This window comes from Fibroporia radiculosa (genome assembly GCF_000313525.1).
Source record: "Fibroporia radiculosa TFFH 294 genomic supercontigs, scaffold4635, whole genome shotgun sequence".
Classification (NCBI taxonomy): Eukaryota; Fungi; Basidiomycota; class Agaricomycetes; order Polyporales; family Fibroporiaceae; genus Fibroporia; species Fibroporia radiculosa.
Window position 1 is genome coordinate 60,834 of NW_012133409.1, and position 26,098 is coordinate 86,931.

General features: G+C 50.7%; 9 protein-coding genes across 9 annotated transcripts; 5 read left to right on the forward strand and 4 right to left on the reverse strand.

The window, feature by feature from the left end:
- Window positions 1-1,613: 1,613 nt before the first annotated feature.
- Window positions 1,614-6,399, forward strand: FIBRA_05520 (uncharacterized protein; the record flags this gene model as incomplete). The annotated part of the gene is made up of 21 exons (XM_012327283.1): window positions 1,614-1,742; window positions 1,829-1,869; window positions 1,923-1,973; window positions 2,022-2,120; window positions 2,173-2,351; window positions 2,400-2,417; window positions 2,469-2,557; window positions 2,609-2,957; window positions 3,015-3,085; window positions 3,144-3,715; window positions 3,768-3,819; window positions 3,873-4,305; window positions 4,364-4,970; window positions 5,019-5,098; window positions 5,163-5,378; window positions 5,441-5,730; window positions 5,782-5,953; window positions 6,010-6,020; window positions 6,092-6,129; window positions 6,184-6,205; window positions 6,268-6,399. 21 exons carry the CDS (start codon window positions 1,614-1,616, stop codon window positions 6,397-6,399), a joined length of 3,651 nt encoding a protein of 1,216 aa, XP_012182673.1.
- Window positions 6,400-6,947: 548 nt separating this feature from the next.
- FIBRA_05521 (uncharacterized protein) lies at window positions 6,948-9,023 on the reverse strand (the record flags this gene model as incomplete). The annotated part of the gene is made up of 11 exons (XM_012327284.1): window positions 6,948-7,035; window positions 7,090-7,219; window positions 7,275-7,285; window positions 7,344-7,469; window positions 7,525-7,796; window positions 7,847-7,860; window positions 7,921-8,032; window positions 8,083-8,198; window positions 8,257-8,405; window positions 8,458-8,782; window positions 8,837-9,023. 11 exons carry the CDS (start codon window positions 9,021-9,023, stop codon window positions 6,948-6,950), a joined length of 1,530 nt encoding a protein of 509 aa, XP_012182674.1.
- Window positions 9,024-10,124: 1,101 nt separating this feature from the next.
- FIBRA_05522 (uncharacterized protein) lies at window positions 10,125-11,592 on the forward strand (the record flags this gene model as incomplete). Its single annotated transcript, XM_012327285.1, has 11 exons — window positions 10,125-10,148; window positions 10,210-10,235; window positions 10,295-10,514; window positions 10,583-10,595; window positions 10,656-10,880; window positions 10,939-10,952; window positions 11,010-11,086; window positions 11,146-11,162; window positions 11,246-11,356; window positions 11,416-11,444; window positions 11,500-11,592. The coding sequence occupies 11 exons, from the start codon at window positions 10,125-10,127 to the stop codon at window positions 11,590-11,592; spliced, it is 849 nt and encodes a 282-aa protein (XP_012182675.1).
- A 275-nt stretch (window positions 11,593-11,867) lies between these two features.
- Window positions 11,868-12,427, reverse strand: FIBRA_05523 (uncharacterized protein; the record flags this gene model as incomplete). Its single annotated transcript, XM_012327286.1, has 3 exons — window positions 11,868-12,004; window positions 12,062-12,239; window positions 12,296-12,427. 3 exons carry the CDS (start codon window positions 12,425-12,427, stop codon window positions 11,868-11,870), a joined length of 447 nt encoding a protein of 148 aa, XP_012182676.1.
- A 796-nt stretch (window positions 12,428-13,223) lies between these two features.
- Window positions 13,224-13,924, forward strand: FIBRA_05524 (uncharacterized protein; the record flags this gene model as incomplete). The annotated part of the gene is made up of 4 exons (XM_012327287.1): window positions 13,224-13,295; window positions 13,348-13,457; window positions 13,509-13,669; window positions 13,722-13,924. 4 exons carry the CDS (start codon window positions 13,224-13,226, stop codon window positions 13,922-13,924), a joined length of 546 nt encoding a protein of 181 aa, XP_012182677.1.
- A 502-nt stretch (window positions 13,925-14,426) lies between these two features.
- FIBRA_05525 (uncharacterized protein) lies at window positions 14,427-16,631 on the forward strand (the record flags this gene model as incomplete). Its single annotated transcript, XM_012327288.1, has 6 exons — window positions 14,427-14,596; window positions 14,658-14,672; window positions 14,730-14,823; window positions 14,880-14,935; window positions 14,990-16,058; window positions 16,110-16,631. The coding sequence occupies 6 exons, from the start codon at window positions 14,427-14,429 to the stop codon at window positions 16,629-16,631; spliced, it is 1,926 nt and encodes a 641-aa protein (XP_012182678.1).
- A 241-nt stretch (window positions 16,632-16,872) lies between these two features.
- Window positions 16,873-20,983, reverse strand: FIBRA_05526 (uncharacterized protein; the record flags this gene model as incomplete). The annotated part of the gene is made up of 14 exons (XM_012327289.1): window positions 16,873-17,685; window positions 17,742-18,045; window positions 18,104-18,249; window positions 18,303-18,360; window positions 18,414-18,494; window positions 18,546-19,317; window positions 19,377-19,890; window positions 19,942-20,067; window positions 20,125-20,276; window positions 20,340-20,556; window positions 20,614-20,643; window positions 20,690-20,826; window positions 20,881-20,929; window positions 20,960-20,983. The coding sequence occupies 14 exons, from the start codon at window positions 20,981-20,983 to the stop codon at window positions 16,873-16,875; spliced, it is 3,423 nt and encodes a 1,140-aa protein (XP_012182679.1).
- A 255-nt stretch (window positions 20,984-21,238) lies between these two features.
- Window positions 21,239-22,890, forward strand: FIBRA_05527 (uncharacterized protein; the record flags this gene model as incomplete). The annotated part of the gene is made up of 6 exons (XM_012327290.1): window positions 21,239-21,754; window positions 21,807-21,986; window positions 22,042-22,169; window positions 22,219-22,310; window positions 22,367-22,633; window positions 22,688-22,890. 6 exons carry the CDS (start codon window positions 21,239-21,241, stop codon window positions 22,888-22,890), a joined length of 1,386 nt encoding a protein of 461 aa, XP_012182680.1.
- Window positions 22,891-23,226: 336 nt separating this feature from the next.
- Window positions 23,227-23,985, reverse strand: FIBRA_05528 (uncharacterized protein; the record flags this gene model as incomplete). Its single annotated transcript, XM_012327291.1, has 4 exons — window positions 23,227-23,449; window positions 23,507-23,638; window positions 23,696-23,784; window positions 23,836-23,985. The coding sequence occupies 4 exons, from the start codon at window positions 23,983-23,985 to the stop codon at window positions 23,227-23,229; spliced, it is 594 nt and encodes a 197-aa protein (XP_012182681.1).
- Between the last annotated feature and the right edge of the window lie 2,113 nt (window positions 23,986-26,098).

Consider the following 26,098-nt stretch of genomic DNA (forward strand, 5'->3'; position numbering starts at 1 on the left):
GAGGGCGATTACCCTGCATATTATAGCCCAATCAACGTGGAAGCGTCATGGTGGACGCTTATGCCTCATGGATGCTGCAAGAGGTGCGATGAATTCGATGCCGCTGCACTCGTAGATTCGATGATGCGAATGGGAAGCACACGAGATGTACAATTCCTAAGGGGTCATAAGAGACCCTATACCCAACACAACGTTTAAGCCGATTTAGGCCGAGGAATACGTAGAAGGGCTAGCTTACTACCATGAGGCTCAAACTCAAATCGCCGGAGTGGAATCTGCCATTCGTCACTGATATTGGAATAGGTGAAGGCCAGTCAATGACAGTACATACCATTCCAGGATTTAATTCCAAATGGGCGCTATTGGCCACAGTCTGGCCTGTCGCTGGACAATCACAGGCTATGGTGGAGAGTGGATATCGCAGCAGCTTTTTCCGAGCATTCCATCTGAGGACAACTCCGAGGAGTTCTGGAACAACGTTGCTCCTTACTTACATCAAAGATCAGGCTCTGAACACATCCAGAACTGCTGTCCAAGCGGTCACGTTAGACGAGTTGCTCCAGCGTTTCAATGCAGCAGCTCAAAATTCGAATATGATAGCTTCTGAGAGAACTTACACGAATAGCCGAGGCTGCTTACGTGGAACGATCGCCGCGTAGGTTCCTCGGGAATCTTGGGTAGAGGGAATCCTGGGTGAAATCACTTACTTGCATACAGATTGTCAGTACGATGGGCTGGTTCAACCTCCCGCAAGCTCAGTGAAGCAAACATCTTTCCGAGATGTTTGAACTAAACCCAGACGACGTAAAAAGGGTGAATATGGCGACGATGAGATTTGAGAATGAAGTACTTTTATGAGCTTGTGATATAATATACGTAAAATTAAGCAGCTCTGAGCGGAAAGTAACGTGCTATCGGACGTACCAACGAATCTTTCACTATCGAAGAACAATCTCGCCAGAGTGCGCGGATAAGGTTGAGAAATGGATGCAACTGCGGGATGCATCCGCAGCAGGCCATGAGTGGCTCAATCCATGCAGATAACCATCTCAAGTTTCCGAGTGCACATCCCAGTGAGCTCACATTTAGCAAGTAGATCGGGGTGTCGACATCCCAAGGCTATATCCGGTGAACATCTCGCGGGTTAGTGTGATTCATAAGATAGATTCCAAGTCAACATCGCGGTTTTGATGTGCATGTGTTGACAACACGCTGTTTCTGGCCACCAGCTAGCTATAGACATACGACTACAGCGGGCAGCGTAAGGTGCAGTGCCAAGTTCAACGCGGCTCCTAGCTTGGTGGCTCAGAGACAAGCCGTCGGGATGTGCCGTTTACGGATGAAGCGCTGATACACCTTGATACACCTCCAGGTGGCTAAATTAGACGCTGGGTTTGGCACAGCCAGCGGACGACGCAGACAAAGCACACACAACTTACAAGTCTCGAGACTGTATACGCGGGCTACCCAGTGGCTGACATCTTCTCGACAGTCACGTTTACAAATCTCACGAGGAAGTTGGCTCTGTGCTCTCTGAATTACACTATCGTGGTCTGTGGGTCTCGAGTTCTCTTTCTGGTATGAACGATATTGTCGGGGGGTAAAGGCGAGCTATGGCTATCGTCGCTGGTACTAGCATTCACTCGGTCGAGCCGGGACCCTCATCCCCCGAAGATGGAAGTAACTTCCGGCGCAGTTTACAGATTGATATGAAGGGATTGGTGGGTGATGCGATTGGAAACGTGAGTCTCGTGTCTTTCTGAGGGCATGTGTAGGTTCGTAAAGGATGCAAAGAAAGGCTGAGTTTTATATCTGGATCTTCATATAGATGAGTATCAGTCCCGGCAGCCGAGATGTAGTATTAGCTACGTACGTACCACACTACATCACCATCGCCCCAATTGACGCACTCTCTTGTATAGTCGCAATGGTCTTTTCATCATTGACCTTGAAGCCCCTCTCAACGTGCCACGGTATATATATATTATACGCAGTCCCAGCGAACACTAAGAACTGGCTAGTTTTCTCCCTCAGGGAGGTACATGGGACGTAGCAGACGTCCAATGGAACCCGCATGTTGTTCGCGGCGAGTACATCGTATCGACTTCTAGCGAGAAACTGTGTGTTTTGGCATGGTCGCGTGTTGAAACATATGCCTAACATCGACGTTAGTCTGATATGGAACCTCTTTCTTACGGGGAAGACTTCCATTGAACATGTGCTGCGGTCTCATTATCGTGCCATCACCGACATTAATTGGCATACAACCGATCCAGATATTGTTGTCAGCACAGGCATCGATTCATGGCTATGGGCATGGGACCTACGGGCAACGCAAAAGCCGATTATGGGTGAGCTTCATTTTGTACATTCCTAGTATGAAATCTCACTGCTGTCAGGTCTCTGTGCCTTCGGATGTGAGCTTGTTGCTGATCACTGTGTGCTTAGTATTAATCATGACATTTAAGCCGGAGGGACCCAGGTCAAATGGAATCGCCGTGATGGTAATTTACTTGCATCTTCACATCAAAACGAAGTTCTTCTGTGGGATCGACGAGTAAGACACTCCCTATAGTTTCTTGCTACTCTTGACATATTCCACCTTCAGAAAGGGTCACTACCCATATCTCGAATACAAGCACACACTGCGAAGATCTATGGTATTGACTGGGCTCATGAGAGGACCAACGAGATTGTCACTTGTTCTCTCGATAAAACTATCAAGATCTGGGACACCCAGAATCTTATGCCATCAGAGCCGAAGATTACCATACAAACTGAATATCCAGTGTGGCGTGCTCGCGATCTTCCATTTGGACAAGGGTTGCTCAGCTTACCCCAGCGCGGTCAGACAGCATTGGAGATGTATAGCCATGATAATCCTCTGATACCTGTTGAAATATTTGAGGGTCATGCTGACGTTGTTAAGGAATTTGTGTGGCGAAGAGGGGGATCTGGTAGGTTCAGAGCATCGACTGAGCACTGACTTAACTCTGAATGTTCTACCTTCTTAGAGTTCCAGTTGATCACATGGTCAAAAGACAAAACTCTGCGCTTCTGGCCTGTGGACCCAGACGTCATGCAGGTATGTTTAAGCGCGTAAGATAACGTCAAAGTAACTAAAGCTGCTCTGCTTGACATAGAAAGCAGGGAATCAGCCATGTGTGCCTCCTGGCTTCGCCATGCCACAGCACACGGAACCGAAGGTCACTTTCAGTAATCCGCCTGTTGGTACAGACCTTCCCCCCGCACTATCTGCACCCGTCGGCAACAGGGCGATACTCGCTGAAGTTCGTGCACCTTTCCATAACCGACATGTCAAAGTTAATCAGACACGCTTTACATCGGAATGGGATGTGCCTCGACCCGAGCCCGAAATCATTCGGAAGGATAGCTCTGTCACACAATCGAAGCCCATTCCAATTGCGCACGAGAAAGGTGGGACGATGACTCGAGGGCATATTGGTGGCAAGTCTCAGATATCGGCGCTGGATTGGCTCTCCAGTGTGAAAGTTGGCGCAAAAAGAGATGGGAGCTCAGGACCGGGTAGTGGTGCAGACAGTGGAAACGTTTCTCGATTCAACTCAAAATCAAGACCTCCCTCATTATTAGACCGTTCTGCTTCGCGTGCGATGTCCATGATTGTTAGTGATACTGGAGAGAGATCAAACGATGGATACCATGAGGGAGATTCAATTCAATCACTACAGGACGAGTAAGTGATCTGACTTTATGGACCCATGCATTCCAGCTTGATGTTTTTGTAGAATCACTTCTGTAGTGAGTCGATTGAGCACCTCAAAGGTCAAACTCGAGAAGGTGACTCCCATTATTGATTGATTTTTCGTCATAAGATTAAGTCCATCTCCCAGGCGGAACTCACGAAGAAAAGGACATGTACGTTCGGTTTGCATGGGCCGTGGGGCGACTCCACTTCAGTCTTCATTCGAGTATCATTTACTTTTCCTCGAGACTACCCTCAAGCATCCCACCCACAAGGCACACCGAGTGTTGACTTGGAAAGAAACCCGCTGATTTCTATGAAGAGTCGTGCATTTATGCTCCGACGTCTTCGTGCTATTCGCGAGAAGAATCGCCCGTGTCTAGAAAAGTGTTTACGCTTTTTATTAATGGGAGACGAAGATGATACAGCTGGTCGACATCCTGGCATGGACTCTGAATCATCGTCAGATGAAGACGCTCCGAAGCCTCCCCGTACTCGTAGAGGCGCTAGTTTTTCGTTACTGCGCAGTGACAAAAACCTAGCCGAGCCCAGGACATCGCAAGGTGTCTTTAGTGTCAATGGTGAGTGATATGTCTGGTATCTTGACCAACAACGTTGTTGAATAGCTGGAGCTCGCAGGAGCATTGGTATGTTTCTTTCGCGCACCACCACGGATTGTACGCAACCCCATGAGAGAAATATCAGTCTCGCCGTCTCTACCATCACATAGTATGGACACTGCACCCCGGTTGTTTCGATCACCAGTCTTCCTTTCTGATGCGGTTCGCCTTCTTAGTCATGCTGCGCAGGACCGGGATGAAGTCGTAGACTTGCGACCAGCTGACGATGCCAACAACATCTTACGGATCATGACGAATTTGTTCACGTTTCCTCAATACAAGTCTCGGCGGGTGTCAGAGCCTTCTAAGTCATACGAAGACATGCCTTCCGCTTATTCTCTTCTACCCACGAGACGCAGCACTGTTTTCATCAAAGATGCATCTGTGCTCGCCGGGATAGACATCGCCGCTGCGCAGGATTACATCTTCGATATCTCTGATCCGCCTGATACTTGCAAGAAAAATGCTGAAATTGCTAGAATTAGAGGGCGCGTAGATCATGAACGGGTGTTCAAAGTCCTCGGAGCCGTGCTCGTTGGATTTAGCAAAAGCTATTATAGCACGCCACCTGATTCAATGGCGAACGCTGCGAATGACCTGATGATCATGCATGTTGTTAAAAAATTGTAAGTAGTTTGCGTTCCTCTATCGATCCTCTACTAATTGGTTTGCAGATATGATGACTTATCGAGAAATAAGGACATCCAAATGTTGGCGATGCTATCTCTATTTCTTTTGAGAATTTCATCCATGCGTGAGTATAACTCATCCTATGCATCTCCTGTCTCTAATATATTCTGACCCAATATTTTCGTTAGCGACCAATTCTTCCCAAACACCTGATGTCAATACGCCCGCCAGTGAGTTCCGGAGGCCCCTCAATCACAAGAATTTGTCTTTATCTCCCATTTGGTCCCCTGGGTCGCCTTCGTCGTCTTTCCAACACATAGCGCCTGCGCTCGATTCCCCGTCTTCGTCCCGCGGTTCATGGTCCAGTTTGTTCAACGCGAACACCATGCGACACTTTGTCGGTGGTACGTTAAAATCACCCGTAGGCTTCATTTACCTTGATAATTTAATCAATTCTACCGCATAGGCCCCAGAACCAGGACGGCGATACCCGTTCCTGAGAATCCCCGTATGCAACGTGGATACTCTTCGCCTCTTCAAGGACATCGCAGAGATCCACAGCCGCCTACACCAACGACTAAATCCTGGTCTGAAGCCACCGTTTTACCGCCTATTGCATCAACCGTCACGTTCTCGTCGGCGGGGCATGTGAGGCACCCCACATTTTCGCAAGTCTTGTCCACCCGTCCAATGACAGTCGATAAGAAACGCATCCTGGTCAATGTTTGGCCACGAGTCTGGCAACAAGAACTAACTGTAAGTCTACTATTTAGTCATAGGCCTGGCTGTGTTCTCAGGTGATTCTAGCTGGACATGCGTGGTCAACTATTATGCCATGTAATGTTCTATGCAGAAGTTCTACTAGCCTGGCAACTGCCTGCAAAACGGTCGGAACTCCTTAAATCGGTCGAGAGGGAACTTCGGTCAACGCCTGTTGACCCTGTAATCATCGAGAGATCGATTGGTTCAGACGGCTTGGGTGCGTGCAGAACACAATCAGATCTCCTTTTTGTGCTCATGCTTATCGCTTTGCAGGGTATACTTATGTCTGTGAGCACGGTATCCTTGAAGAGGGCGAATTAGATCGGGCCTGCTCGTCCTGTATGCGCCGTGCTAGTCGAGCCCGTTGCTCAGTCTGTCGTCTGCCAGTGAAAGGTAAGATGTGCGCTACACCAGTTCATAGTCGCTGCTGACCTTCACTCGGCACAGGGCTATCATACAACTGCATGACGTGCGCTCACGTTACGCACCTCGCTTGCTGGGAGGCACGACGAGACTCATTTTGTGCATCAGGCTGTGGATGCGCCTGTGCACAAGCCGCCAGCGCGCGGCAAGGATGTCCCTAATTGTGAACTCCTGGACAGTACTGTGCTAGCACGCATGGAGACCGGGTTATGTTACTATACCGTAATTTTAACGTCATAGTGTCATTGCCGACACTTGTAATTGATCCCTGGTATTAAACTTGGGTGTAATATTGGGTGTTGGTAGCACTCAACTGAGCAGACACCAGCTTTGATATGCAAAACACGAAAATCACACAAGTACGCAACACCATTGCGCACACGAGAAATAGAATTTGGTCAATCACGAATTCTACCCCATCAAGAGCATCCATAAGTAGGGAAGACTCGAAGGGTGACAGTTGCAGCCGTTCTGAATCTCGTGTGACGACGGGTGTAGTCCCATTCCTTCTAAGGATCAAGTTCAAGGCAAGTATTCGTGATAAAACGCAGCCCAGAAGGATGATATTGAAAAGAGTGTAATAGAAAGAACGTATTGGTATAGCAAACGGGAATACGGCCCAAACGAAAGATTAGGTGAAGGGGCACGAAGCTGCTTCATCTAGATACAGGGAGTTGACTCTCCGTCTATCCGGCAGAATCGACGCGGTCCCTGCTCGCGACTCTGGCATGTTGCATGGGCAGCGTGCATGTGAGCACCCAGAGGTCGATAGCTAGCGCGGCTCGAAACTAGTCCTCGAGCTCTTCTGCGCTTCGAATAAGTGCCTCCGCCTTTGCCGACCTGGGCTTGATGGAAACCTCGAAAGGCTCTGGATGGCTGAGCACGTCATTGGTTGAGAACATCGGACGCGTCGTGAGCTATCACACTCACACAATGACTCCGCTGGTCATCTCCATACTGGGCTCCACTGTGACGCCGTCCTTGATAGGTTTCGAGACATTATATACCGCGAGGGACACAGCGCATGTCTCGAAAATCACCGCATCCGCGAAGTCGGCACCTGTAGCAGTATTCAGAGAATGAAGCATGACAGGATCAAAAACAAATAAGCATACCCGGACAAACTCTGGATGTAGTGTACAAATCAGCACGGCCATCCTTTGCTTTTGTTATTCGAGACTCACCGCCTTCCGAAGCCGAAGATCAGTTTGCGAGGATCAGGTTCTGCGACTTTGCCTTCCGATGAGAGGAACCGGTCGGGGTTGAACACAAATGGGTCGGCATATGTAGCAGAATCACGGCAGAATTGCCTTCGAATAGAAATCATTAGTTGGGGTACAGAGACGAATAGGTTTGCATACATACCAGATATTTGCGATTATAAAGGTGTCCTTGGGAAGGTAGTGGCCATCATGGACGTCATCTTCGCTCAGAACGTGGGGGAAACCTGTCGGCACAGTGACGAACATTCGCATAACCTCGGAACAAACAGCAGAAACATAAGGCAAGCTATCGCGATCCGCAAGCGTCGGGAGCCTATCAGTCCCAATAATGGTGTCGATTTCTTCTTGTGCTCTGCGCTGTACTTCCGGGTAGCACATCATGGCAAGGAAGAAGGAAGTGATCGAAGACACGGTCTTAGTGGATGTCAGCATCTGAGCACGTCACGATACTGATCTGGACATACCGTGTCGGATCCACCTAATATAGCGAACAAACCAGAAGATCAGTGATAGCTAACTCACACCTATTGAGCTTGACACTTGCCCGCATATATTGCAGATGCAGCATCTTTTAAAAGTTGTTCGCGTTCCGGATCAGTGCAACTGGGCAGATTGCGCGACGTAAGGTTGGGGATATCTGTACCAGCGGCCTAACCGAGTTTCAATACGACACAAGTTGAACTGTACTTTTTCGACTTACCATCTGCTTCTTGGCGAATTCAAACGGCATGTCACACATATTCTGCAGATTGCGCTTCATAACCTTGGCTTCCTTCTTCCAAGCAAAGCCCGGCACCCACTCTGGGACGTGTTTCACTACGTCGAAAGATAAACCAAACGCTCACTCATCCATATCCGGTAGAAGAGCACTTACATATAGGGAATACCTCAACGAGGAACGCGCCGGGGGAAAGAGCTCGAGTCGCCTCTCCCATCGCAATCTCAACCGCCTTCACAATGGGGTCTTCGTTCTCTTGTACAGTATATCCGTATGCGAGCATCAGCATGGTGGATGCAGCCATCCTGTTTTAAATTCCATGAGTCCATTTTAAGATATACAACAAGAAACACTGACAAACGAAGCTGAGCGGGGAGATCCTCCGGCTTGCGCAAAAGGCGCAGAAGGAATTTACGGCTAGCGAGCTCAACCTGGGACTTCAACCCATTTACCTTCTCGCGACTGCCCATCAGCTGGGAGTAGAGGCGGCGGGTATCGCGATACCGGGGGCCATATTGGATCATAGATCCTATCGTCTCCCAGCCCACCATCTCGCCCGCGACGATAAACTTCGGTCTGTTCGAATAAATAGTGCTCTTCTTGTCCAGCATCTCGACTGCAACCTTAGCCGAGTTGATGATCACCATGCGCCGCCCGAGCAGACTTATCGACATGAGCGGGCCTAAGGGACATATTGTGTGAGGAGACAGCTGGGACGAAGTGAACGAAGACTGACCCCATTTTTCACCCCACTGCGCGAATGTTTTCCATTGCTGGGTGGTGGGGAAATCGAGGACGTTACCGATGAGAGGCCAGCCTCTGGGACCAGGGGGAAGACGACCGCGACGCTTCTCGTCCAGGAATGATTTGAGAGAGAGAAAGACAGTGCACGAAAGCACTAGGGTTATTAGAGCTGGCCACATTCCGGAAGCCAGCAACCAGAGTCGGGACGATGCGGATTGAAGTGCGATGAGTTGGCTCTTATAAGTACATACCGATACCTTACCATGAACGCTACGTTTATGGAATTGAATGATAGCCGTGCTGGATCTCAATGGCGACCGGCTGGTAACTACGTGGTACCGCCGATACGCGCGGAGATCTGAGGAGCGATGTCAACACCGTAGTCTCGGGGTCGGCGGTGGCGACCCTACCCTTCACTCAGGCTCTGAGTACTTTAAGCAGAACTCGGAATGTGCGTGATGTGGAAAGCAGAATCCTACGACACTCGCCATTGCTATCGTTCCCGCCTAGAGCTACTACCAGTAAGTAGTCCCGGGCTTCTTCGCACTAGCTTGTGTCAGGCACGTACAAGACGCGCTAGAGATTTTTCGGCCGGGCCATCTGCAGCGTGTCGCGGTAGACGATCACGGCAGATCCATCAAGCAGCATGCCCCATCCCATCAGATACATATGATGAGTCTGAAATTGCAAGAAGTCTCGTCTGAACGATTGAACCGCGAACACCCACAGCGTCATACTGCATAACTTAAGCAGCACCGCAAATGAGCAAGGGTTCGCTGTTACACTTACCTTCTCGTCCTCAACATCGACCTTTTTCTCGTGACATTCAAGCTCGCTGAAAGTTCCGATCAGAATTTAGTGGTGAGAGCGACTCCAAGCATATTAGCATGGGTAATCCGGGTAACGCCTGGTAACTGACACCTCCATGACCCGTCGCTTGCGAGAGGACAGTTGACGACAGGATTACGCAGTGGCGAAAAAACGAAACACCAAAACGCGAGGTGCACAACAAGCCTGTTGAACTTGCATAGCACGAGACCAGGCAGGGTATGCCGGGAACGAGGGTTGTATTATAGGCAGGTCTGGTCAGTGGTGAAACAGTCTAAGTCGGGTTTGATCCCATTCCCGAGACCCAGCACTAACTTTAAGCGCTTGCGGGAGCGTAATCGACGCGGTGCACGTGACCGCGAAGTTAATCGCGTCCTTTGCAACCTGGGCTTGAAGCTTGAAGCCTTGATCCCATTCATCGCCTCGCACATTTCTTGCGCACTTGGATAGCTATGTCCGCTCGTCTTCAGAACAAGGTCAGCATAACATTGACAAGGGCCTATTACTCCTCAGCATCGCCTGATCGATCTGATCTAGGTTACTCTCATCACCGGTGCTGGGTCGTACGTCGCTGAGTGGACATCACGCCCTAAAGCCTCATATTGACAGACCATTATTCTAGAGGCATTGGCCTAGAGGCATCCATCCTGTTTGCACAGGAGGGTGCACATGTTGCGCTCGTAGATGTAAACAACCAGGCGGTGCAGAACACGCACAAGCTGATCGCAGAGCGCTTTCCCAACATCAAATCGATCCCAATCCAGGCTGATGTGAGCAAAGAGGAGAACGTGAAGCGTATGGTGCAGGAGACCGTCGACGCGTTCGGCCGTCTAGATGTTATGGTGGGTTCCATGGTTGCTCACTCGAATCGTGTTTGCTCATGATCGGTTCGGACTTGTTTTGAGGATAGTTCAACAATGCTGGTGCGCATCCCTAATATACGTCCGCTTTCTTGTCGAGGAGCTTAAATCGTAACACCTAAGGCATCATGCACCCTGAAGATGATAATGCGCTGAACACTGAAGAGCGGATATGGGATCTTACGATGAGCATCAACGTGAAGGGTGTCTGGTGGGGGTGTAAGTATGCGATCCTTGCGATGCGCAATAACCCCGTGGACGAGAGTAAAGGTTTGCGCACTGGCGGCAGCATCATTAACACGGCCAGCTTTGTGGCAATCTTGGGTGCTGCCACCCCTCAATTGGCTTGTAAGGACTTGGCTTGAATCATTTTGACCAAGCCCTTATCACTACGTTGTACTTACAGACACGGCTTCGAAGGTAAGCGAGCTGTCCCTTTATGATATGTGAGTTACACGAACAGATACGCTCGTATAGGGTGCGGTTCTTGCCATGACCCGCGAGCTAGCTATGGTACACGCGAGAGAGGGTATCCGTATTAACTCAATTTGCCCGTATGTATTTGCGCAGCCTCTGCAAGACCTGAACTGAATGTCACTGACCATACTCCCAGGGGCCCTCTCAAAACCCGTACGTGCATCGTAGAGACATAGACTCGAAAACATGAGTATACTAACGGCTGTATTGATCTCCAAAACGCGTTTCATTCATAGCCCTATTGATGGACTTTCTCAACACGCAGGAGAAGAAGGACCGCCGACTGGTCCATTTACCTATGGGCCGGTTCGGTGAAGCTATCGAAGTAGCTCGCGGAGCGCTTTTCTGTACGTCACAACCACGGGATAATTTCAGGCGCATCTAACTCGTCCTGCTTCAACCTCAGTGGCAAGTGACGACAGCAGCTATGTAACGGTGCGTCCTCGGTGAATCCAAATTACCGTTAATTGCTTGTCTAATGTTACTATAGGGCACTGATTTCAAAGTTGACGGCGGTCTCAGCTCGTGCTACGTGACACCGTTGGGGGAACCGGCACTCACCCCGCCGCCCAGCCTCGTATGAGTATGCACATAATAATGAACTTGATTGAATGAACCCCTGTCATACGAACACAATGTATCAAGATAGTCTCGAATATAAATATACACGGCTAGAAAAATAGATATACACTATCGCGCGTGATTATCACCAATAGCTGGCCACCGAACCCAACATGCAACCAACTAGTACAAGATCAAGATTCAGTGCACACAGCATAAGAATGAGAAGTAGCAAGTGGAGCACTACATATTGATTGCCTTCATAGCAGGACTCTCGCTCGCGCTCTATGACCTTATCTAGGCTGCTTTCTTTGCGCGCTGGATCTTGAGGATCTCTACCCCAATGCTATTCTTGAGCTCCTTGTGCAACTGAGGCTTATAGCCCAGCGCGAATAATATCTCCAAGTGAACAAAGAAGGGGGCCAAGACGACCGCTGCAGATGGCGCATGAGTGAAACTGTACGTAGAATATTATAAAGCAATTTGCGTACCGCCAAGGAGGTTGTCAAGAAGGGCTGGCGAGCGACCTTCTGGGCCATAGTGCCCGATGAACTGGGCAATCCAGCTACAGACGTGCATGATGGCAGCGTACTTGATGGCGCCGGGGACCGCGTAGGCAAAAGCAGTAGCAGAAAGAAGAGACAGAGAAAACTGCGGAACATACAGCATCTAAACAAGTTGCTCTAACGTGAGTGGCGGTAACATGCTACACGAATATGTCTTACGGCCGCAGTTGGCTCCAAGGCGAAGTAGTAGAGGACGGAGACTAGGGCATGAATGGCAGGCCAATTGAAGTCGAATACCAGGTACTGATTGAGGACAGTATGGATTGCGGGGAAGGCCTCAGGGAGGGGCATGGCTGAAGCCAGCACCTGGCCTGACCTGCTCGATGTGAATTGGCTGCAGTTGAAGCGCGCAAAGTCACATACCAAATCAACATGGGAACGCATACTTCATGGATCTTAATATTGATAGGGTTTGAATGGTAGGCACCGTAAAACGTGAGCTGGTTTCTCCGTCAGCATTGTCAAGCGTATGACAAGCTAGTGAAGATGCCTGCCTGCTTCTTGAAATCAAAAGGACCCAAAGACGCCATCTTGCACTAGAGGATGCAGAGGGGAAGAAAGGAGGGGCGGGACGCTGACAATGGTCCTTGGTAAGGTGCCGAAGATCCGGTCCGTTCCTTAGATGTGGTGCGCCTGGTCAAGCCTGGTCTCGTTGCCTCAGCTGTGTCGAGGTCCCACCTGGTCTCGTTCCCACACAGCCTGAGGGACACCCAATACTTACCAAAACACTCAGGATGATATAATAGAAGGAAATTCATTCCGAATCCTGAGACTGAGTTCGGAGACGAGTCGGTCTGCGTTCTCGTCGAGTTGCAGGACCTGTGGTGCAGCTCCGAGTACGTTGATTCCTCTTAGCAAAGCCATCCACGCTGGCAGTACATACTTGGTCACGGCGCACTGAGGAACTGGCGGATATTGAGGTTAGGGCTAATGGAATCACGTGCTATACTAACACGTATGTCCTTGAAGTTCCAAGTCGCCAACGTTGTACGTAGTTTAGAAGGTGCACGGTACGACCACACCGTAATCTCTGTGAAACCACTCTGTGAACTGCTCGGACCCCCTTCTTTTCTTTGATTGACTCAGAATGGTTCGGTCCACCCTGATTGTCCGAGCTTCCGACGCCCTACCTCTGGCAGCAAGTGTTGACGACGAACAGGTTCGCTACCGCTGGTCCTGTACGAGTTCATTGAGGATTTAAGGACACGCAGACAGAGCAAACACTTCAGGAACACAAGCAGCAAGCGAAGCTCGTTTTCCGGCGCATTACGCCCAATGCGGAACCACGGTGCTCAATCGAAAGCGGGCCATATACGCTTCAGTATGTGTCGTGTGTTGTCTTCGCATTCAGTGGGGATTGACTACTTTTCAGCTACCTCATTGCGGATGGCGTTGTTTACCTTGTAATTGCGGACAAGTCATACCCGAGAAAGCTCGCGTTTTCATACCTTGACGAGCTATCAAAGGAATTTCTGACATCATACGGTGCGAAAGTGGAGACTGTAAGGAAACCGTACGCGTTTGTTAGTTTTGGTGCGTTGGCTATATCGGCGACGACGGCGACAGCCTCTAATGCTCGTTGCAGATACGTTTATGGGCAAGACCGCTCGACTATACCAGGATACGCGGACTGCAAACGCCGCAGGCAGCTCACATGTGGACAAGCTGAATGACGAATTGCAAGATGTGACGCGTATCATGACCAAGAATATGGAGGAGCTACTGTGGCGAGGAGATTCTCTTGATAGTGCGTTTGCATGTTTCCGTCGGGATGCCTTGTCGCTGTAGTATGCTGATTGAAGTACAGGAATGTCACATCTGTCAACTTCGCTACGTTCAGAGTCGGAGAAGTACCGGAAGGCGGCCAGGAACATCAACATTCAGGCCATGATACGACAATATGCACCGCTGGGGGCGGTTGCCTTAATCGTGATCATCCTGCTGTGGTGGAGATTCTCATGAGAGGCTCACGATGTACATACTTTGCTTACCTCGTCCCATTGGCTCTCTCCTTTCCTGCTTTCGGTGCACATCGCTACTGGCCCTACGGCAGCAACGCTACATCCGGCCCACCATCCCGGTATTAGAGGGACTGAACGTGGGATGTTATCAGTCCTGCGCACGGGATCTTGCCGTACACGATGCAGTAGAATGGCGCCGGGCAGGAGCTGAGGGCAGCAGATAGCCATCTCCGTTACCATTTAACTTTTACATCGATACCATCGTCTACTGCAGTTCGGCTCATCGAGTTGCATATTCACGCAAAGTCGATTGTTGTTAGCCTCCAGACATGTCCTATGGCGGAGTGACCTTTCCAGGCAGGACATCGCCAGTGATTCCGCCACAGCAGTTCCAACCGCCCATTTCACCGCAGCCTCAGCAGTCACAGATCCAACCAGGATCGTTTACCTATACGACGACGACGGGTACAGATGGACAGACCGTATACCACCTCTTCAGGTGTGTAAGGAAATAGATCGTAAGTACATGCTGCTGACCGCGTTTTGCACCTCTGCTTCAGAGCTGTCGCTGCGAGGTACGATGCCGCTTGGCTAGTCCTAGTGCATATCTTCTGATATTCAATGGCTATAAGCTACCAAACACCCCAAGGGGTTGTGAGTGGAATACAATGGGTGCCCGCGGAAGCGACCCAGGTGATACCTGCGGGAGCCACCCCGGCAAACGCAGTGGGTATTCAAGTATAAGCTAATCTACAGACACATCGTGCTAATGATGTCTACAGGATTTCATGGCATCCTTTGGCCGCTCTCAGACTGACGGGGGTTCTAACAGAGAATGGTGAGCAGATCGTTATCGGAGTCGTCTGGCTATTCATCGAGCGAGGGAATCCAGGCAAAGGGACGAAGATAGACGGCGTAGGAAAGACAAGGAACGTCGCGAGCGAGATGACAAGGAACTTCGCAAGGCTCGCGAGAGGGATGTTCGCACAGATCGTCAGCGTCGGCCTAGCTTCAATGGCGGGTATCCGCCGTACGCTGGTGGTGACCTTGACCGCAGGATGCAGGAGCTTGATCTTGATCGCCGCGATCGTGAGTATGAGCATGAGCGCAAGATGAGTGCAAACATACCTGCTCCTCGTTCACGTCGAGGTTCGTTTTATGGTGATCGTCCTGCTGGATACCAGCCGGCGCCTGGCGGTCCTCAATATCCTGCTCCGGGTGCATACCCAACGCCTGCATCGACAGCTTACACTGGATCCCCGCCCTCCACTTATGCTGCGTCGGCGTATGCTTCTGGACAGCAGTATTCTCGTCCGAGCGGCTACCCTCCCTCCCCGCGTCCTGGTGACGCTGTGTCTATTGCCAGGCCTGTGTCGCCTTATCACAATCCTGGTGTCGGGCAACGACCCGCCTCACCGTATCAAGTGCCTCGTCCGGTTTCTCCATTTTCAGGGGCCGGGGTGCCCCGCCCCTTGTCGCCCTACTCGGGTGGGATGCAACGCCCCCCGTCTCCGTATCAGCCCCCAATCGGTCGCGCTGCCTCGCCTAGGCCTGGTTCTGCGGTATATCCTCCCGGTCATGTCATGGAAGGGCAGCCTATCAGACGGCCTCTCTCACGGGCCGCAAGTCCTATCCCTGGCGTGTCACCGTACGGTCCCGCCCCTGGAGCGTATGGTGCCCCTGCATATGGTGCCCCGTATGGAGCTGGGGCTGGTGGCTATCCCGCTACTGGTATCCAGCGAAGTGCGTCTCCTCGCATGCCTCTTGCGCCTGGCGAGCAGCAGCAGATGCTTTCGGCGCCGGAGGGATTCTCGCGTCCTCCTAACCTAGCGCAACCTTACACTCACTTTGAAATGATGAAGATTCAGGATATGGATGATTTTTTGGAAGTCATACCCCGCATGCCTCTTGTCCTTGTCCCTCATGACGTCTACCATGAAGATTGGATACGTTTCATGAATGTATGTATTCACATGGTCCTGAATAGCGTGGTTGGCTAATGTTCTATACAGGATGTTGCGATGGCTTGGTCTGGCAGGCTTCCTGTCCCAGACTATGCACCAGATGGCCGCCCGCCCAAACGCTCCACTCTTTCCGCTGATCTGATTGACTTGTGGAATGCTTCCTTCTTCCTCAAACGCGGGGTTGAGCTGGTGCTATACAAGGGTCGTGAGCGGCGCTCCGGCAAAAGCATCGGCATTGTCGATCTCCACTTGCCTGGTTTTGACACATACGATGCCTACTCGTCTCCGTCCGACTCTGATTCGGACAGTTCGGGCGATTCTTCCAATGACTCGGGAGACGACAGGTACGGCCGATATGGCGCCTATGCCGGTGTTTACGGTCGCCAAGTTGAAGGTCAGATGGCCGAGATGCGCGAAGCCAGGCGCGTTCGCCGCGAGAAGAAGGCCGAGAAGAAGATGCGCAAGAGAGAGAAGAAGAGAAGAGCTAAGATGCGGGAGCTGGAGAGGAAGTATTCTCTCTATCTCACATGCATTTCTCCACGAGAAGGGGGGTTGGGCCCTCAAATGTGAAATCATTCATGCTTACGTTCGAGCGACGTTATATGCAAAGTTGGATCGGAATATTCTGGCCTAAAGGGCCTCCTGTATGTTTAAGTTCAGCATGTACCTTTGCTCAATATACTGTATGTCGGATTGGGACCAGCTCATTACATCGGTCTCGTGGACTCATCATCCAGAAGTGAGCATGATAACTATACATATAAGTATACAGCGTGTACATGTAAGCGATGTTCAAAAAGCAGAGTGACACTTAAAACCGACCACCTCTCCCTCTCCCTCTTGATTGATATGCACCACCGCGTGTATTACCGTAAGGTGGGTTACCGCGGGGTGCAGAGTAGCCGTTGTTAGATGTCGGTCCGTCGCGATATCCTCCGTATCCTCCACCACCTCTGCCTCCACCTCCACCTCCGTACCCGCCATACCCTCCCCCACCTCCATACCCTCCATAGCCACTATCCACGCTCCCTGCACCATACCCTTGGCCATTGGAATAGCCACCATACGGCCCACCAGATTGAGAGCCACGACCTCTCGCCGAGCCTCTCCCGCGAGGAGCACTGTGTGATGGAGGAGGGCCTCCCCTCGCGCCAGGATAGTAATCAGTGGAAGGCTGCGACTGATACGACATGGGCGGTTGCGCATAGGAGTTATGAGTTGGTGGATTGTATGCGCTCCCATATTGTCGATCGCCCCGGCCTCCATAGTCGCGACCATTGTTGTACGAATTTCCACTATACGAGGACCCACTTGGATGCATGCCACGTCCTGGAGGGCCACCGTCACCGCGCCCGCGACCACGGCCACGGCCGCGCTTTACAACTTCCCTATCATTTTGTGAAAGGACGGGCTTGGGCCTGCGCACACCCGGAAGCAAAACCGACCGGTGTGGCGTTAGCTGTTTGGGAGGGAGATACCACGCCGACAAAGACCTATCGTTTCGTATATCGGCTAAATTCTGACCATTTAAGGGGGAGTAGTATGTAGAGCCTGGAATACAGTCAGGATTAGGGAGTAGGCTTCCGTTGATCCCTTTGCTTGCTTTCGGGTCCACCGGCATTGGCTGAGGCAGTACGTTAGATATCCGGATGGATGCGGTCATAGAACAGCAGGGTTTACCTCGTCTGTCTTGCGTTTGCCGTACAAAGCTTCTAGTGAAGGGTACAACGAATGTTCCTCGAACACATATAAAACGTTGTTACCCCACTTATTGCGACGTTTTTCTTCATCGGTGAGGTTCGAATAGCGAGGCGTCATTGCGTCCAGCAGACGCCTTTCGTCTATAAAAGGTAGCAACGCGACTCCCTGCCACGCCATCTTCTTGCCATTCATATCAATTTGGAACGTTGAAGGATAGAAATCGATGATTGGCGAAGATTCCTCAGTCATCAGCTCGTGGAAGACTTTGGGAATGAGATGTCGGCTTAAGAAAGACATCAGCTAGAATCCCAGTAGTCCGAGCGCCGAACATTGTGACATACCTTGCGGCAGGAAAGACGCTCATCAGCTGTTCAAACGGCTTGAAAGGCTGGCCAGGATCGAATTTGATGCTCATGTTCTGGGCAGTCTTGAAGTCCGATGCGAAAGGAGCGAAATGGTATGGATAATACCATTGCCATGATGGAGTCTTATGAGATGGGTCGTTAGGATTAAGACGAAAGAGAAAAAGGTGCAACGTACTCCTTGATAATAGTATTGTAGGACCCACGCCATCCCTTCAATATAATGCTTAGCGACCCTAGAAAATTAAGATTTTTAGAACCTCATATCCACAACCTAATAATGACCGACTTTTTGCGAAACTCGACATCGCCATATTCAACGCCAAATTTCTGACGATAGTATCGTTCTTGGTACCCAGGTTCCCACAACCTTGCATCAATCTAAGTTAACAATTTCAAAGAGAAAATGCTATAAATTTACTTCACGAAGTCTTCCTGTTCCACTGAGCCATCTGGGTTGACCTTCAGGGCTAGTGTTGCAGATAGTGAGGTGTCCTCGTCGTCAGAGCCGACATTCTCCTCATCCTCATCCATCTCGTCGACACTACGCTTGATGCCACGTGAATCTTTACTATTATCCTCAAGATACATGGTAGCATCTTCAGAAGCAATGGTAGCCTCGGGCTCTTCATCCCCACTAGCTGCTTGAGTTGCGACGTCCGAAATTGCGACCGCCTCAGTGCTAACAGTCGTGTTGCCCAAACCAGGAACATCGTTATCACCATCCATAGCACCATTCGTGTATGAATTTTCGGCGTACGCTGTCGCAGCTTCGGGACTACGAGAATCACCAGAGCTAACAATTGCAGCAGGCTTTGACGAAGCACTAGGTTTCACGGGTACAAGCCCGGCCATCTCAGCCTTCAGCATCTCAGCAGCACTCATGTTTGCCATACGAATGGCACGTCTGTTTGCGACCACATCACGATTCGATCCTGCGAGTGCCTGAGCAGCCGCCGGAGTGTGTAAAGCGGTCTCTACGTTTTTCGGTCCACCTAGACCGATGCTATCGGCATTCGCAGCAAAATCTCCACCCGGTCGAGCAGGCAGTGGATGGGAAATAGTCGTCGTCGTTAAAGATGGAGCGGTAGGGGGCGCAGCTAGATTTAAGGATGACGAGGGCCCAGAACCCTTAACTGCCATATCTTTCTGAATCTTGCGACGCTTTGCCTCGTGGTCTTGACGTTCCTCGGCTATACAACGCGGATAATGTGAGAAATTATGCAAAATACACCCATTACTATTGACAGACCTTCCCGCCGACGGCGAAAAATGTCATCTTCACGTTGAGCGAGACCCTCTAGAATAATATGAGCCCTAGATAGCTCGACTTGGCCATGATTGGTGAGGTAACCGCCCATTCTAGGCAGCTCCTCTCGCCAGATCCTCAAGAGAGTATCAATAGCTCCTTCTCTGATTTCAAGTGATGGAAGATGAGGCAAAAAGTCGTTTCCAACGAAGAAAATCAGGAACACCCAGTCATCAATAGCTTGTTCCAAATTAAATGGGAACGGGGCATGTGGCAGGTTCAGTTCGGCCTCGAGATACTCGCGCAGAATAGCGACATCGAGAAACACGTAAGGTTTCTTTTCTGGGGGAGGTTTTGAAATTTCTGCCTTCTGACCAGTACATTGTGCAGCGTAGTGCCCTTCCTGCCCGCAAATGCGACACGCAGTGCGACTACCTTCCTGAAAAAAGACGTCTTCTCGAAGCACTCGAAAGTAGGGTTCATGGGTAGCTAACGATAGCATGATGAGATCCGCATCCTTCAAACGTCCTAAGTACGCTGAAATCGTGTTCTGCAAGAGGACACTTACCAATCCGTATATTACATGTCGAGTATTAGGATCGTGGCCAGGGTTGGAACGCTGTCGTCTGATGAACTCCATAATTTTGTGTTCTCCTTCACCCGGGACGTTTGCATCAGATATGATAACCTGTAACTATAGCACAAATGGGTATAATGGCCAGTTCCAACTGCATGGCGTTAGACGACTTACTTGACTCCACCCCGGGTCCGTGTTCATTTTGTGGGCTACCCAGTATCTCAACGACGATGCTAAAAGATCCATGAATGGGGTTCCGGGAGTGATTGCATTGGAATCCCAGGATTTTTTGTTCTTCTCCTCTTCGCTCAACGTTTTACCCATGGCTTGATGAGTTTCCAAAATTAGCAACAGGCGTCCCCATATTGAGAAAATATCTGGCACCATACCTTCCCACATGGCTATTGCCTCCTTATGAGCCTCTTCTTTATCCTTCGCCTCTTGCGAAGACCGGAAACGCCGAGACCGTTGTTGATTCATCTTGGCACGAGGAGCGACACCGTCGACGGCCATGAACAGGAGTCTGCGAGGACGGACCATATTCACAAGTCGTTCAGTATATTTGAAAACTTCGAGCATCATCTCTTCCTCTGTTTCTGGGGCCGGCTGTGATGCATCAACATCGAACAACGGCACCGGATTAAGCTAAGAAGTACCACTTACTTTTCCTTCAGGATGTGTACAGGGATGAACCTAGGAAAAGTGAATCTCGGCTGCTCGTCGGAGGAGCAATACTCACAATATTATTCATGTCCAGGTAGAGGTTGTCGAACTCCATGTCATTAGGATTAGGACGAGAAATATCGATGGGAATTACGACCTCGTTGCCTTCAACATCTGGAATCTTTGATTCTTCTTCTTCTACAACTGGAAGGACTGAAAAACGCCTTAGTCAGAGCTTCCACAGACTCGGTAATGTACAGCACTCACTGATCTTAGGATACTTTTTGCTGAGCCAGCGAAATAATGCCGGTACACCCTGCAGTAGGCTTGTTTAGCATCGTAACACGAAGAAATTGGAACGGCGCACCATTGTGTAAGTAACACAGTCACAGACGTAGATTGAGTGCTAGTACAACAACACACAAGCAAGCTGTGGTCGGGGAACTGTCTGAGTGCATCGCGCGCGCCACCGACTCGGAGGCTGGGTCATGTTCTCACAATTCGCGTGACTCGCGGCCATTCCATCGGCGGGCGCTTAAGCCATTGCAATGACTCGAACTCGACAACACTCACTTTATCCAAATCTCTTGGATCTCTTGTCTCCGTCCTCCACTTCATTGAACTCATGGTTCCCCCACCACTTCTGGACGTCCAGTCCCAGTCATCCAACGGAGATGCCCTGCATCCTCCCCCCCGATCCCAGAAACAAATGACCAAAGCTGAGCGACGCGAGCTCCAGGAGCGTCAGCGAGCCGCAAAGGCCGCGAAGGCCACTACTGCTGCGCCGAACGGAGTGAATGGAAAGCACGCAGGTATTAAGCCAGGATCTTCTGCAGCTATGTCAAATGCCCCTTCGCCGCGGAGGGCCTCCAGAGCTTCAGATGCGCCGACCCGACCTTCTTCTCTATCCGTGAGCAGGCCGACTAGGGACTCGAGAGTTCCACAAACCCCTCATCCTGCCCCATCATCCGACAAAGCACGAGGGTTGCGAATTTTCGCGCACTTTGGACTACCCAAACCTGTGAGCGTGGCGAAGGGCGAGATCCACCCGACAATTGTGCGGCTCGCCCTACAATTCTCGAATTTCAAGATTACGGGTGCAAATGCTCGTTGCATTGCCACTTTGATTGCCTTCAAGCAAGTGAGTGGTTGCTATGCAGTGCCCATGCACTTTCTAACTAGAATTGCGCCAGGTCATACAAGACTACACTACGCCTCCAAATAATACCCTCTCCCGTCACCTCATGACGCATCTATCTCCGCAAATTAGCCATTTAGTTGCTGCTAGACCTATGTCGGTGACGATGGGCAATGCGATCCGTCAGCTGAAGCTAGAAATCAGCGGATCAGATATTGATCTCCCTGAGCAAGATGTATGCATCCTTGACATCGATTTGCTACGACGCTGACATTATTCATCTTTCCAAGGCGAAGGATGCGCTATGTCATAAAATTGATCATTACATACGGGATCGCATCATCATTGCCGATCAAGTAATTAGGGATACGGCTGTGAGTAAAATCAAGGATGGAGACGTGATCCTGACATATGCAAGGTATGCCCCCATTGTGACTGTGAATTTTCTGTTCATGAAGTGGGCATAGATCATCGGTAGTGGAGAAGGTTCTGCTTGGCGCACACGAAGAGGGACGCTGTTTCTCTGTGATCGTGGTTGATTCAAGACCCATGCTCGAAGGTCAGTCATTCGTTTGCATTGTGTGCAAGCTGAATCTAAATTGCGGCCATGTATAGGGAAAAAACTCTTGTCAATACTCGCATCTGCTGGCATTCAATGCACTTATTTGTTACTTCCGGCCCTCGGCTCTATCATAAACGAGGTGTCAACTGTCCTCATTGGTGCTCACTCTATACACTCCAATGGGGCTGTCTTTTCTCGAGCGGGTTCCGCATTGGTGGCGATGATGGCGAAGCAACACTCCGTACCTGTGGTAGTATGCTGTGAAACCTATAAATTTTCCGAAGGGGTTCAGCTTGATAGTTTTACGAAGAATGAATTGGGTATGTTCAATGTTCTGTTGGTCTGTACCCCGATTGAGTCTGATCGTCCGTCAGCGCCTATTGGATCTATGTTCTCTTCCGACCGTCATGCTAGGTCTCAAGATGCATCAGCGTTTCAGAATCAACCCAACTTAGAAGTGCTCAATCCTCTATACGATCTGACTCCTCCCTCATGCATTACTGCTGTGGTAACCGAGGTCGGAGTAATACCTCCAAATTCCATGAGCTCCATCCCCCTGGCGCTTGGCAGATTCTGATGCCCCCGATCCGTTCTGTAGCTTATAGGATGTAGCATCGCCTTGCATTTCTGTCACGTTCGTGCACCTCATTTTGCTTTCATTTGGACTATCATTGCATGCTATTCTCTGATATTGCCCACTCTACATTAGGTATTCGATAGTTGTTCCGCATGTATCACGAGCATCTTTGGCAGTCTCAATGGAGAACTTTACACGAGCATCTTTGTAATCTATCTACGATGACTTGCACGTATAGAATGTCAGCAACGTTGGCCAATCGTGGAACGTCGATTCAATACGCCAATGCTGTTCTCAGAAGAGATAATGACATGCCACCCGGCAGTAATCCCGACATTAACACTTGTTGGCCTCCTGGTCTATAAGTTGCCCTTCTATCCAATCAAATGCCGCGTCAGTGACATGTTCCACGGGTTTATCAAACAAGTATGGAAGGATTGGTACGATGGCAATCCCTGTGGCCGTTGGGCCCCACGTCTTGATGCGTGGGTTAGCAGCGTTCACGAACGCCTTCTTCGCTTGCTTGACAGCTGTGTGAATTGTAAACGCAGGGAGAGCCCTGCGGGGAGAGAATACATGGTCAAGCCACTCGGCAGGATGGGCACTGTGAACTTACATGGATGCTATAGACTGGAATACAGCACGCTTGACAGCGATCATCCCAATTCGAGTAGGCTCGGAAAAATGAGTAGCTTCCAAAGGAGTTGGTCCTCTCCGATGCGCCTTATACGCCTCATACCCGACATCTCTGTTTCCGCGTGCGTAATCAGATGAGCCTCGTTAGCTGAACGCTAGAATAACGTACCCTGCCAGGTATAGCCAGGAGATGCCGTATGCGGCAGAAACCACTGCAGGTGGGACAACGGGGCGAAATGCTTCGCCGACGTCACTTGTCTGGCGTAAATCTATCGCTGATCACTAAAGCCGAACCAAAGCAGAACGCACATAAGCAATGTACCGATGACCGGCACGCAGAGCAGTTCTTAGACGGGCACCGTAGGCCATGTACCGTACGTCTGAGTCGGTCGAGTCAACATTTCGATCTGCGAGAGTGTCGAGCTCGTCCTTTGCCTTGAGCTGCACTGAGTCTGGCATGACCAGTGTGAAGACAAAAGACAGAAACTGCGGGGAGAGAACGGGCAAAAGGCTACAGTGGCGCGTCGTCCGAGTGTGGCAAGCGGCCGGCGCTGGCCGGAGAGAGGGCGTCGAGGCCCGAGGGTCGCCCAATGTGGCAGCGTGACTCAAGCCTCTCTGCGACCTTCAGCTCACCATGGCCACTCTCGTCGCCCACCCTCAGGACACCCTCCCCTCTGCGGACCCCATTCCTCTCGCCCAGGAATCCCTGCCCAGCAAGATCAGCGCATACTACAGCCTTGTATTCCCTAGCTTCACCTATTACCTCCAGACTCTCAATGTCACTATCGGTCGGCGCTGCATCCCAGCCTCTGCCGCATCCTCGTCCGACAACCCCCAGGTCGATGTCGATCTGGGTCCTCTGAAGAGCGTCTCGCGTCTGCACGCGAAGATTGAGTATGAGGAGGACGAGGAGCGCTTTGTCCTCTTTGTCCAAGGTAGGAACGGTGCATGGGTGGATGGCGTATGGTCAGGAAGTGGCAGCAAGGTGCCCCTGAGCGATAGGTACGTTTACGTGAAATTATATGCACCCAGCAGCTTATCCCTGTCTAGGTCGCAGATACAGATTGCCTCTCGCACTTTCCACTTCGTCCTCCCCCCGCCTCCCGCACCAGAGGATTCGCCATCCCCCAGTTCACATTCATCTGATAACCGTGCACGCACGCGCTCGCCGTCTGTGGACATTCTGGATGTTACTTCCATATCACCACCCTCCTCTCTGCCTTCGTGCTCTCCACCTCCCGCCCCCGTCTCACCTCCTCCAAAGATACCCCCGTTACTTGACACCGCCCTCCCTAATTCGAATGTCATAAGCAAATTTAAGTCTAATGCGAAGAAACGTAAGAAATCTGATGCGCCGATATCTCTTCCTCCGCCAGAAGTCATGCCTCCGAAACCCCCATTTACTTATGCTCAGCTGTGCTATCGGGCCATTAAGACCCTTGGGGGGAAGGCATCACTTCAGGACATCTGTCAATGGATCAAGGAGAATTTCGAGTGGTATCGTTATTGTGCAAAGGATTGGGAGGTGAGTCGTATATCCACCCACAATATATCTTATCGACATCATTATCTTGCAGAGCTCTGTCCGGCATAACTTGTCGTCAAATCCCGGTTTCAAGAAACTGCTCAGGCCCAAAGAAGAGAAGGGGAAAGGTGCTTTGTGGACCGTTGATGGGGCATATGAACACAATTTTGAGGAGCAAGATGCAAGGAGACAAGCGGCGGTGGCGGCGGGCAGCTCAGGAGGCAAAGACGGTAAGCTTAGTGCGAAGAAGGCGAAGGCAGCAGTCCCACTGGAACCTCTATTTAAGCGAAGCATTAAGGGAGACCTGAAAGGATCGCCTTTACCACCGCCACTTACAACAGCTCCTCTTACCTTGAAGACACATTCGTCATCAAGTACCCTACCTGCGTCGACCACTGATGCATCCCATTCCTCTTCTGCTCCGGCAATCAAACCTGAACCGGTATCCATCTCGAGGCCGCCGCTCCCATATTCGACGCCGACCCCGTCGACCAACCTTACTTCCTCAGGTGTCCATTGTGCTAACGATTCCGCGACCGGGTCTGATAGACCTTCCTCGATCTCTGCAGTCCCATCTGCATCGCCTCATGTCATTCCAGCTTCTGTCCGTATCCCTATTGTTGTTGGTGCAGCTCCATCCCGAGCGGACTCCTTGGATGACCCTTCTCCTCCGAAGCCAATCGTTTTGCATGACAATACCCTTATTCTGAACCCGGACATTTTCTCTCACCTCACGTCGGAGCAATTGAAGGATCTTGAGGCGCTGGGAGCACAGAAAGCGCTAGAAATTTTGCAGAGCTATATTGTGCGCTATTATAAGGAGAAGTTGAAGGCGGAAGGAGGTCGTGGACGTGGCAGGGGTCGTCCTCGCAGGGGAAGAGGAGCAGCAAATGGAAGGGGCGCTATCCCTATTGCTGGTATGTCGTCGCGAACAGATGTACCGAGCTCGGGACCATTTACGACCACACCGCTCCCACTCCGACCTGCGCAGCCCTTATACACAGAGGCTGCTGCTGCCCAGTCTGCGTCGCCTCACAGTAGGGCAGC